At 35.4% G+C, this 11,273-nt stretch overlaps 2 protein-coding genes across 4 annotated transcripts; both read left to right on the top strand.

Moving 5' to 3' along the window:
* The first annotated feature begins 2,697 nt into the window (after nt 1–2,697).
* On the top strand, nt 2,698–7,135 carry LOC116022541 (putative ubiquitin-like-specific protease 1B). 3 transcript variants are annotated; one of them, XM_031263284.1, is made up of 8 exons: nt 2,698–3,539; nt 3,655–3,748; nt 3,876–3,974; nt 4,365–4,451; nt 4,536–4,655; nt 5,634–5,737; nt 6,522–6,594; nt 6,764–7,135. In XM_031263284.1, exons 1-8 carry the CDS (start codon nt 2,743–2,745, stop codon nt 6,824–6,826), a joined length of 1,437 nt encoding a protein of 478 aa, XP_031119144.1. In that variant the 5' UTR covers nt 2,698–2,742; the 3' UTR covers nt 6,827–7,135. The 3 variants fall into 3 exon arrangements, 2 of the variants coding, with proteins under 2 accessions (XP_031119144.1, XP_031119145.1); XR_004099237.1 differs by lacking the exon at nt 6,764–7,135 and having other exon boundaries at nt 5,650–5,737; nt 6,522–6,574; XM_031263285.1 differs by lacking the exon at nt 4,365–4,451.
* A 565-nt stretch (nt 7,136–7,700) lies between these two features.
* Nucleotides 7,701–9,786, top strand: LOC116021619 (pentatricopeptide repeat-containing protein At3g02650, mitochondrial-like). Its single transcript, XM_031262070.1, has one exon. The coding sequence runs from the start codon at nt 7,780–7,782 to the stop codon at nt 9,622–9,624; it is 1,845 nt and encodes a 614-aa protein (XP_031117930.1). The 5' UTR covers nt 7,701–7,779; the 3' UTR covers nt 9,625–9,786.
* The last annotated feature ends 1,487 nt before the right edge of the window (nt 9,787–11,273 follow it).

Here is an 11,273-nt window from a genome sequence, read left to right as displayed (position 1 = left end):
ACCCCCCCCCCCCCCCCCCCAAACAAAAAAAAAAACAAAACAAAACAAAATAAAATGAAATGTTAATTAATTAACCCAGTGGGGTAGCTCAAGTGGCAAGTGAGCTCTCTTTGTGAGGAAGAATTTTGGGATAACCCGGGTTCAATTCCCATAAGTGACGATTCCCCCTAGGCCAGCTCCCATGCGGGTGGACCCCGAACCGTTAAACAGACGGAGAGAAAGACCCTATAAATTTACCATAGAGAGTGGTTTGTATAATTAATGGCAAAACCTTTTAAACAGACGGAGACCGTATAAGTATTATATTTTGAGTAAATACCAGTGGAAGGATGGTGGCGGATTCCTTATAAGTATTATATTTTGAGTAAATACCAGTGGAGGTCCTCCGACTTTGATGGCACCGTCACTTTTAGTCCTCAACTTTTAAATTAACCACTTTTAGTCCCCTGACTTTGATGTCACTGTCACTTTTAGTCCTCAACTTTTAAATCAACCACTTTTAATCCTCTTACTTTTTGTTTCTAGCCACCTATGGTCTTCTTTTACAATTAGACATCTAATGTCATTTTCTCAAGGGTAATTAAGTCATTTGGTCCAAAATTTAGTTTTAACAAAGGAGAGTGGAAAATAGGGTTTCTTCAATTATTCTGATGAGGAAACATAATACTTAATACATCAATTATGAAATGACTGAATTACCCTTGAGAAAATGACATTAGATGTCCAATTGTAAAGGAAAGACCATAGGTGGCTATAAACAAAAAGTAAGAGGATTAAAAGTGGTTGATTTAAAAGTTGAGGACTAAAAGTGGCAATGCTATCAAAGTCGGATGACTAAGAGTGATTGATTTTAAAGTTGAGGACTAAAAGTGGCGGTGCCATCAAAATCGGGGACCTCCACTGGTATTTACTCATTATACTTTTTTCATAATTATTAACTAGTAACTCTTCAATCCTTAATATTATATTTGTCATCAAAGAATCACATTGTTATATATGCATATGGTAAAAAATTAATATAGTTAAGGCATAAAAGAATAATTACACATATATTTGTGTAATTGCTTAGTAATTGTTATGGTAAATAAGCTAAACATTGGTCATTCGATTTCTTTTTATAATAGTTAAAATTAAATTATTTCTCATTTTTTATATTTATTTTAGTAATTTAGTAATAATAGAATTACATAAGTCATATTAGATATCGATCTTTTTAAAATAATTGTAAACAAACAAGTCATATATTATTCAATTAATTTAGTGATACTTTGCACTAATCTTAAACTCAAATAAATGTACACGTTCAATATTAGATTTTTAAAATAATTTTATCTTTAATTTTATTATCTAAATATACAATAAAAAAAAATAATCCGTGCATCGCACAGATAATTGGACAATTATTTGCTCTAATCAAGCAATGAAAACATAAATGATCCAACCAGTTCCATCAATTACACTATATATTATTCAATGTTATAATTTATATAATTGTATATCGATTCAAATATTCTTAAAATATTATAACAAATTCATTGCGTGCAACGCACGGTAAAAATACTAGTGTATATGTGCTTTGATATGGCTATAACTACCTAGTCTTCTGTGCTGTAAGTATTGGCAAGCTAGGAAGGCTCTTGCAGTGCAAGTTGAGATGGCGGGTTGGTGATGGTGGTAGTGTTAGTGGCATAGTTGTAAGGTTTCAATTGTATTAGTTTGGGCCTTAATTAGTTATTTTGGCTTAACTTTATATTCTTATAATTGGACCGAGCTAATTAGGAATTCGAGCTAATAACTTTGTATGGTGCTATTTTGGTTTTATCCTTTGTGTAGACTCATAGCTTATTGAGTTAACTTATGAGATTGATTGTATTTTTTTAATCGAAATCTGAGTAATAAAAATTTAAAAATAAAAGGAAATTAAAACAAAAAACAAAACAAAAACAAAAACAAAAACACACAATGTATGCGGGGCAACCTGTGGATCACGATATAGAGTCATGTACTCATGTTATTACACAGTTAGTAAAATATAAAATTTCCTCAAATAATCCGAATTTTTATCATTTCGATTTTCGAGTAAAAAAAAACACAATGCATGTGAGGAAATCTGTGGTTTGTGGTTCGTGATATACAGTGCATGTTATTGTACAGTTAGTAAAATATAAATTTGTGGGCAAGTAAAGTATACATTTTTTTCTCAAATAAATATAAAGTTTTATTAGGCTACCACATGCATCTTGCCATATTCCCTCGTCCCAAAAATAAATTTTACTTTAATCAATCATACTCCTCAAATAATATTATATGAAATACACCTACGGATTAATCTATTTACTTAAATAAGAATAAATGTGTTCAGTTGAGTTATCATAATTTACACAAGTAAAAAATTAATTATCAATTTAGTCTAATTTACACAATTTCAGTGAAAAATTAATTACAAATTTGGTCTCTTGACTATAGTAAAATTATCAAGTTGACCTTTCGACCATAATAAAATTATCAATTTGGAACCGATTTTATCGACAAAATAAACAGATGATCAAAGTGATTAAAATATTTAAAGTCGAGGGACTTAATTGGACAAAAAAGATTATTGAGAATCAAATTAATAATTTCGTAACAGTCGAGGGACCATTTCGGTAATAAACTCAATTTAAAATTTAAGCATGTTATGACCCGGATCTGAATGCATCCGCGCTTCTCCAGAAGCGTGTGCCGGTTTTTCGAGCTTCTGCAATGGAGGCGTTAGCTCCGAATCGGATACGGGTCGAGGATTACTTCACTTCAAATTTCAATACTCTCTCTCCCAACTTCGATCACGTCTCCAAAAAGCCCAAGCTTTCACCTTCCTCGGCTCACCAACCTCCCGATTCTGCGGCACCACACATTTCGGCAAAGTCCACAATCTCGAGGTTTTTCCGGTATCCGGAAGTTACCGCCCAGCTAAAGAGACAAGTTCACGCTCCTTGTAGACAATCCAGGTTCCGATTCTCTGCGAATTCGAGGAATTTTTCTGGCAAGCTTGATTTTGGAGACAGTAGAAGTGGGAGTCTTTTGACTAAGCGGTACGAGAGGGCGAAGGAGAGTGCATTTCGCTGTTTGAGGTATGTAAGGAAAGACGAGGATGCGATTGAGGTCGATAATGAAGGAGTTGAGGTTGTAGAGAAGGTGAGAGTAGAATATCCTCCAAAGGATAGCGATGAGGAAGTGGAAATTTTGGATGTTTCCGTACGAAACGAGGGCGAGGAGAAGGAGAGGACACTTAAACCGTCTAGTTCTTCCAGGGTTACCGAATTGGATAATCTGGACCTCCCATCCTACAAGAAGTTGCTTGCTGCCGTGAATAAGAAAGATGATATGTTCAAAAGGCTCAAGTTCGATATCGAATTGTATGAGAAACGCCTATTGCATTTGCAGCCTCAGAAGAAAGCAGGGGAGGTGAAGGAGGTACAGTGTCTAATTCAGGAACCTTTTGTCTCTCTCACTGAGGAGGAAGATGCTGAAGTTGCTTGTGCTTTATCTAATTCCAATAGGTAGGGTTGCAGGTTTTCTAGAATGGACTGTCATTTTATTATTATTATTATTATTATTATTATTATTATTATTATTTCCTGAAATGTGAGAATTTATTGGTTTTACTTTCTGCAGGCACAATGTGTTGGTAACTCATGAGAATTCCAACATTGATATTACTGGGAAGTCATTGCAGTGTTTGAAACCAGGGGCATGGTTGAATGATGAGGTGATGTGTCTGATTTTGTTTGCTTTATGGATGGTGGTTGGATTATTAATTTCTAAAACAAAAATAAAAATTGAATAAGGTACCTAAAACCATTGCCCCATTAAGTATATTATTTCTTCATTTGCAGGTTATCAATGTCTATCTTGGGCTGTTAAAAGAGAGAGAAAGACAGGAGCCACAAAAGTTCCTGAGATGCCATTTCTTCAACACATTCTTTTACAAGAGTGTATGTTATCCATTTTCAAGTGCTTTATTTTTCATTCAGAAACATTGTTAAGAAAAAAAAACAACATTATATGCCTGAAGATTCTGTCTGTTTCTGTTTATAATGGTAACTGGTGACTAATTTGAGTAATTTCTAAGAATTAAAAAAAACACTTTGTTCTATAGTTGATTGTGTTTAATACTAACAACTCCAAAATACCCTATGGTTATTAATTTCAGTTTGCTTTGCTCCCTGGATGAGATCCTATGTAGTGTGAGTTTTAACTTTTTTGCTTATGTGGTATCATTCATGTGATCACAATTCATACATGACTTTTGTGTCTATGCATTTATATAAAGAAAAATTTATCTGATTGTGCCCAACATATTTTGGTAATATTATTGTGCTTAGTTAACAAGAGGTGGCTACAATTACCAATCTGTGCGAAGATGGACTTCTCAACGGAAATTGGGGTACTGTCTACTTGAATGTGACAAAGTAAAATTTCATAATTGTTAAGTCTTCTTGTTGTTACATAACCAGAAATTTTGAGTGTGAATTGGTATTGTATTAACTGCTCAGATTTTTGTTCCTATCCACAAAGAAGTGCATTGGTGTTTAGCTGTCATCAACAAAAAGGATGAAAAGTTCCAGTATCTTGATTCATTGAGGGGAAGAGATCCTTGTGTTATGCCAATACTAGTAAGTTTTGCAGATATGTGAATGAATTTTATTTAAGAAAGATTGCATGTTCTTACCTTTTTATTTTCTTCACTTTCACTAGAGGTGCCAAACGGGCAGGTTTGGGCTGGGTTAGCCTGGTTGGAAACATAAAAATTAAAGTCCTGCCCGGTTTTTAACCCTAAAAAGAAAAAAATAAAATTTAAAAATTATATATCAACTCATTTAAGTTGTGTTTTCTTTCTACTAAATTAGCTTTACAAGTTTACATATTTATTTTCAACTATTTAGCTTAAGAATCATACAAGAAAATGAAGGAATCAATAATCAATAATGTAATACCATTAATAAAAATAAGTTTACAAATTGCAACTGCTAACTACTAAGTAGTTAGAATAATTTTTTCAATTTGAAACAAATAAAAATTTACAACTTTAAAATATTTTAAGGTAATATTAATTACTAATTAGTATGCTTAGTTAGGCAATTAGCTAGCTAAATAGTAAATACATAGCAATTTAATAGACATAAAATCAATTTCACAGTTTATAATGTGATAATCCATGGGCCATTACTCCTTTAAAGTATATATGTATATTATATCTTTTTAAAAATGCATGGGTCAACATGCTAGATCAGACCGGCCCGGTCCATGGGCCAAAAGTTAAAGTTCAGCCTTGTCCGTAATATAAAATGGGCTAGCCCTAGTATGCTCATTGTAATAAATGGATTGCCCGGTCCAGCCCAAGTGAGTCGGTCTGGACTGGACTTCGGGCTAACCTGTCCATTTGAGTATTTGACACCTCTTACTTTCACTTGTCACCTTTCCTTGTCTCTCTGTCCTCCCTCTCCTGAGAGAGAGAGGTGATCTACTGATCTTTGATCATACTTCATTAACCATGACCAATAAAGGGAATGAGAAAAGGACTATTTCTCTTGTATATTTAGGGCTTTGGAGTGAAAAAATACATATTATATTACCTATGTATTCATCTACAGGCTAAATACTTTGTAGATGAAGTGAAGGACAAGAGTGGGAAGCTGATAGATGTTAGTTCATGGGAGCAAGAATTTGTTGAAGACCTTCCTGAGCAACAAAATGGGTGGGTGGCCAACTGGTCAAACAGCTTAAAGATTTTTTTTTTCTCTCTTTCTTTTTTATATCCTGTTATAGAAAGAATATATTTATTTGGCTGTTTCCTGCTGGCTTTATCCTTTGCTTTAATGATAGATAGCCTGTTTTTCATGCAAAAGTTGATTACTTTGTTGCGTTTTATGATAGATAAAGGCAGTAGCATCTGCTTAGCTGGTGCTAGATGCAAATTTCCCTCTTAACCCCCCTTAGATTTGTGATCACGCGCTATTTTAGTTTTGCAAGTTGCTATTAAGGGAATTGGTATTGAATACTAGAGACATTTGAGCAAAGTATAGACTTGTACAGGTTAATAATGTGAAGAATTATACTTGGGTTGCTCTGCCTACAGCCTTGGTGCCTTAGATGATCCCCCCATGTATTTCCCTTCCCTCTCCTCATTGGCACATCCTCCTCCTGCTCCCTCCCCCCGGGGTGTTTGGTCCATTGCAAATATGTTTTGTAATTGCTCCATTTTGAGTGGTGTGATACCAAAATATCCAATCTGCATTATGACTATTTCAATTTTTGTTTGATGTTGTTGAGTGATTTAAGAGTTGAGGGGCATTTTGATGTTTTGAACTCCAAATGCTGTGGATACTGTACTTGAAAAAGTATACTTCTTAGTTCTTACACATAGGATTATGTTGGGCATTCCAGAATAGTGAAGTTAATTCCAATGTTACTGATTTTGTTGCCTTATGTTTGAGTTTCTTTCATCTGATAATGTGAATTGGCATTTGTATTGTACCCAGGTTTGACTGCGGCATGTTTATGATCAAGTATGTTGATTTCTACAGCAGAGACAAGGGACTTTGTTTTAGCCAGGTGAGAAGAAGCTTTTTATGAGATTGAAAACATATATAGAGCATATGAAAGGGAAGTCGAGAAACATTTTGCTTGTGTGAATGAATGTGTTTCCGGATTGTGGAATTTTGGTATAATAATAATGTACTAATACTAGTATTCTTCCTATACTACTTCATTTTGGTTGTAGGAGCACATGCCATATTTTAGGTTAAGGACAGCAAAGGAGATATTGAGGTTGAAGGCAGAGTGATGATGGATTGGGCATTCTTGTTTTTTGTCCTTCATACGTGATTCTTGGTTTGATGCTTCCACTGAATCTTGTCCATATTGATTTAGCCAAACATACAATTTTAATTGCACTCCATATAGGTGTTCAAAAAACTTGTTCTTCTCTGGCTCTGGGATCCAGACCCGCCAATCCCAATGAGTACTATTAGTTGGAACTGTTGTGACTTAGGTAACCCACGTACAGTTTGGGGAATTAACGGACATGGTGTCCAAGAAGTTACCCGATTTTGTCTTTCGGATGGAAATGAAGTTTAATGATGCTTCCAATTAATTCTCCTTCCTTATGTTGGAAAAACACTTACGCTAACCAAACGATATAGTTTTAATTACTTTCGGATGGAAATGAAGTTTAATGATGCTTCCAATTAATTCTCCTTCTTGATGTTGAAAAAACACTTAGCTATGCAAACCAAACGATGTAATTTTAATTACATGTGCCAAAAGAATATTAGTTGTCAAGCGTTTCAATTTTTTTTTTAAATTGCTCAAAAAGACATAAACGATGTAGTTTTAATTACGTGTCAAAAGAACATTAACTGTCAAGCATTTTAACTTTTTTTTTTCTTTTTTTTTTTTTTTTAAATTGCTCAAAATGATGTAGTTTCGTTTGGGCGGGAAAATTTTTAATTTTTGTTATGCAAAATGTCTTGTGCTTTATTATAAAGAGATATTTTATTTTTTGTTATGCAAAAAGTCTTGTGCTTTATTATAGAGAAGATAGATATATCATATTTATGTGTAACCTTAGTTTAATCTTAACAAATAGTTAAAAGATTGAACTTAAATAATCTAAATACTTAATTGGACAAAATTGCCATTTTCTTCAGGGAAAAAAAAAAGGGCTTCCAAATCGGGTTATGTATTTTAGCCCTATATACTCCGCCGGCGCTCCACTCTACAGTCTACGGAGGAGAGATGTGGAGATCGACGATCAGTGTAGGTAGAAAAGCTCTTCTCAGAAGGCTCGAAGCAAAACCAAAGCACTCCCTACTCCAAAGCGCTTCTCAGGTATGCCACTACTCAATTCAATCTCCATTGAATCCAACTCCACATTTCACTGCTTCCACGAACTGCATTTGCCAATACTCCTTTAGGTTTTTCTCCTCAAATCCTTCTTCACTCGATTCCGAAGAATCTGAGTTTCCTAACACACACGACGCTTCTGCGTCTGGTCATTGGACCAGCGCTTTCGATGAGGAAAAATCCGCCGATGATGGATCTTCCTCTGTTTTCGGTGAAGCCGATGGTGATGGCTTCACTGCCGGGAATGATTTCGCCGTTGAAAACGGTGACGTTCCGTTTGTCGTTGAGGACGGCGAGCCTCCTCCTCCTGAGGTGTCTCTAGGGGAGGAGGAGGAGGAAGGTGATGATTCTGTTGAGAAGCTGGAAAGAATGTTGTCTTTACTTCAGAGCAGTGGAATGGTTGACGGATCCTTAGAGTCTAGCCTGGAGGATATTGGTTTGAATATTGATAAGGAGCATGTTATAAAAGTGCTCAAAACTGAGTATATTCCTAGGGAGAATTTGATTGAGTTTTGCAGTTGGGCTTTGAGGAGACCTGGTATGGCACTGAGTACCACAATGCTTGAAATGCTAACCAGGGCGATATGTAGTGGAGAAACAATGAGAGATGCCTATGCTCTGTGGAGTTTGTTGAAGGAGCTTGGAGAAAACGAGATTGGAGTTTTGAGTACTGACATACTTAACGAGTTGATATCTTTCCTTTCAAGGTTTGGTAAGGGCAAGGCAGCTTATGAGGTGTTTAATAAGTTTGGGGACTTAGGTTGTGAACCAAATTCTGATACATATTATTTCACCATCGAGGCTCTTTCTAGGCGCAAAATTTACGATTGGGCCTGCTCTGTTAGTGAGAAGATGCTAGGTGCTCAAAAGTTGCCCGATGCTTGTAGAGTAGGAAAGATCATTTCGTTTTTGTGTAAAGGAAACAAGGCTAGGGATGCACATCTTGTTTACGTGGCTGCAAAGGGGAATGGAATTAGTCTTCCCCAAACTTCTGTTAATTTCTTGATTAAGTCTCTGTGTGAAAAAGATGAAGATGTTTACTCTGCATTGGAGATGGTCCAGGGCTTTTCACAAGATGAACGGAAGCACGCCATTTTTTCATTTTCATCGGTTATTCAAGGGTTATGTAGGCCTATAGATGATGGGGAAAAGAAGGCACATAGAAGCAAAGATGTTCAAGAAGCCAAAAGTCTGCTCGTGAGTATGGTTGATGCAGGTCCACCACCAGGTAATGCGGTCTTTAATACAGTTATCACTGCACTGTCCAAACAAGGTGATATGGAAGAGGCAACAAAGTCGCTGAAAATGATGGAGGATAGGGGCCTGAAACCTGATGTTTACACATACACAGTAATTATAAGTGGTTATGTGAGGAAACTTGAAATGGATGAGGCTCGTAAAATTTTGGATGATGCCAAGAAGAAGCTCTCTAAGCTGAGCTCAGCTACATATCATACACTTATCCGCGCTTATTGCAAGCTTGAACAGTTTGACCAGGCTCTTGCATTATTGAGAGAGATGAAGGAGCATGGCGTTCAACCCAATGCCGATGAATATAATAAGCTGATCCAATCTCTTTGCCTAAATGCTTTAAATTGGGTAAAGGCTGAGAATCTACTAGAGGAGATGAAGGGGAATGGGTTGCATCTCAATGCAATTACAAAAGGTCTTGTAAGAGCAGTTAAGGAGATGGAGCAGGAAGAATTAGAAAGGAAAGAAATGACAGATGTTGCATAAATTCTAACATTTACTATTTTGTTAGATTGTTTTGACGATAATTGCAGGTGAGTTCTTAGATTCCTGCTTTTTTTTTTTCTTCATTATGTTTTCTCTTTGATAAATGTTTTGCTAGATATTTTGAATTTTAAGGTATAAAACCCACACCAGATTTGATTACTCTATCTGCAATTTATAGAGAAGTTGGAAGTTATGCTATAACAGGTCCATGATTCCTAATTGTCTACTGCACCATTGCATAATTCTTTGATATATGGAAAACTTGCCTGCGGTACACAAATGTGTGCTCTAGCTGAAGCTTGTATTGTGACTCTAGCTAGCTGACAAAGGACCACAATTCTACAAGGAGCCAATTGTCCGACCAACTTAGTTGGAGGTTGTCCTCAGTTATAACATAATTCTACAACCTCTTTCATTGAACTCCATGTCCAATATAGTCCCTTTGCAATAGTTTATGTCATTAGAGCACCCTTATCAGGGGATATTATTTGGTTTATGTCAGAAAAGTTGTCAACATGGTAGGAGAGAGAGGGGAAAGGGTTCCTCTACAAAGAGAGGTTCATAGCACAGTAAAATTTGACCAACTCCTGACACAAACAAGTGAACAACAGCTGTTATGCGCGTTTCACGCACAGCAGCGCCCATGCTGGCGAGTCCTCAGGAGCGCCTTACAACTTTGCTTTATTTATTATTATTTTTAAAAATCATATATTCATAAATCAATTGATAAGGATGATCTTACTACATCCTTGTATGAACCTTCATCAGTAGTAGCTTATTCCACATAGAATAGAACAGAAGAACAACCCATGTTTGTAGGGGTTTATTCCAATAACAATTCTCTATTTTTGTTCTCTCAAAATATATCATCCATGAAATAAAATAAATACAAAATATACAAAAACGGTTATGCCAAATAAATTGCAATTTTACAAATAACTAAAACATGTTTGTCTCGAAAGGGGTGGTCGAATGGATGGAGCATAATTCTCGTATTTAAAAGTCATGAGTTTGATTTTTGCTAACACCATTTTGGTCGAGCCTTTTGCACAAGTTCCTAGTGTGGTTTACCTCTCCTCTTTTTGTCATGAATAAATGTACATTTTTTAAATACATTATTTATTTATGGAATATTTGTGTACTAAATTACATTATTTGATAGTATATTAAATAATATACTTTCAGTACTAAAAAAAAACATTTATTATATTAAAATATACTTTTAATATAATAAAAATATACCTTATGTCACTAGTCCACCTTGTAAAGTGAACATAATGATTGTTATAAGCAGATCACTGATCGCTATGCAGTTTTTTTTTTTTGAAAAACAAAACCACCCACAACTTCATTCATTCATAATAGAGTACATACACACTACACACCAATCCTGACAAACAATGAGGAATGGAATAAAAAAACTCACACAACTCACCCTGAGGCAAATTAAAAGACTTCTTGGCTAAAACATGAGCCGGCATATTTAAACTACGGTGAACATAAACAAATGAAACCAACTCAAGCTGCTATAAATGGGCACAGATATCATTTATCAAACCACCAAAAGGAGTTGCATTACCAGCCTACTGTACCGCCAAAGTAGAGTGCGTTTATGCAGTTATGCACACAACCTTGATGATTGCATATTC

The sequence above is a fragment of the Ipomoea triloba genome, chromosome 6, assembly GCF_003576645.1.
Source record: "Ipomoea triloba cultivar NCNSP0323 chromosome 6, ASM357664v1".
Classification (NCBI taxonomy): Eukaryota; Viridiplantae; Streptophyta; class Magnoliopsida; order Solanales; family Convolvulaceae; genus Ipomoea; species Ipomoea triloba.
Note: the sequence above shows the minus strand (reverse complement) of the source record. Positions and strands in the feature narration are given on the sequence as shown.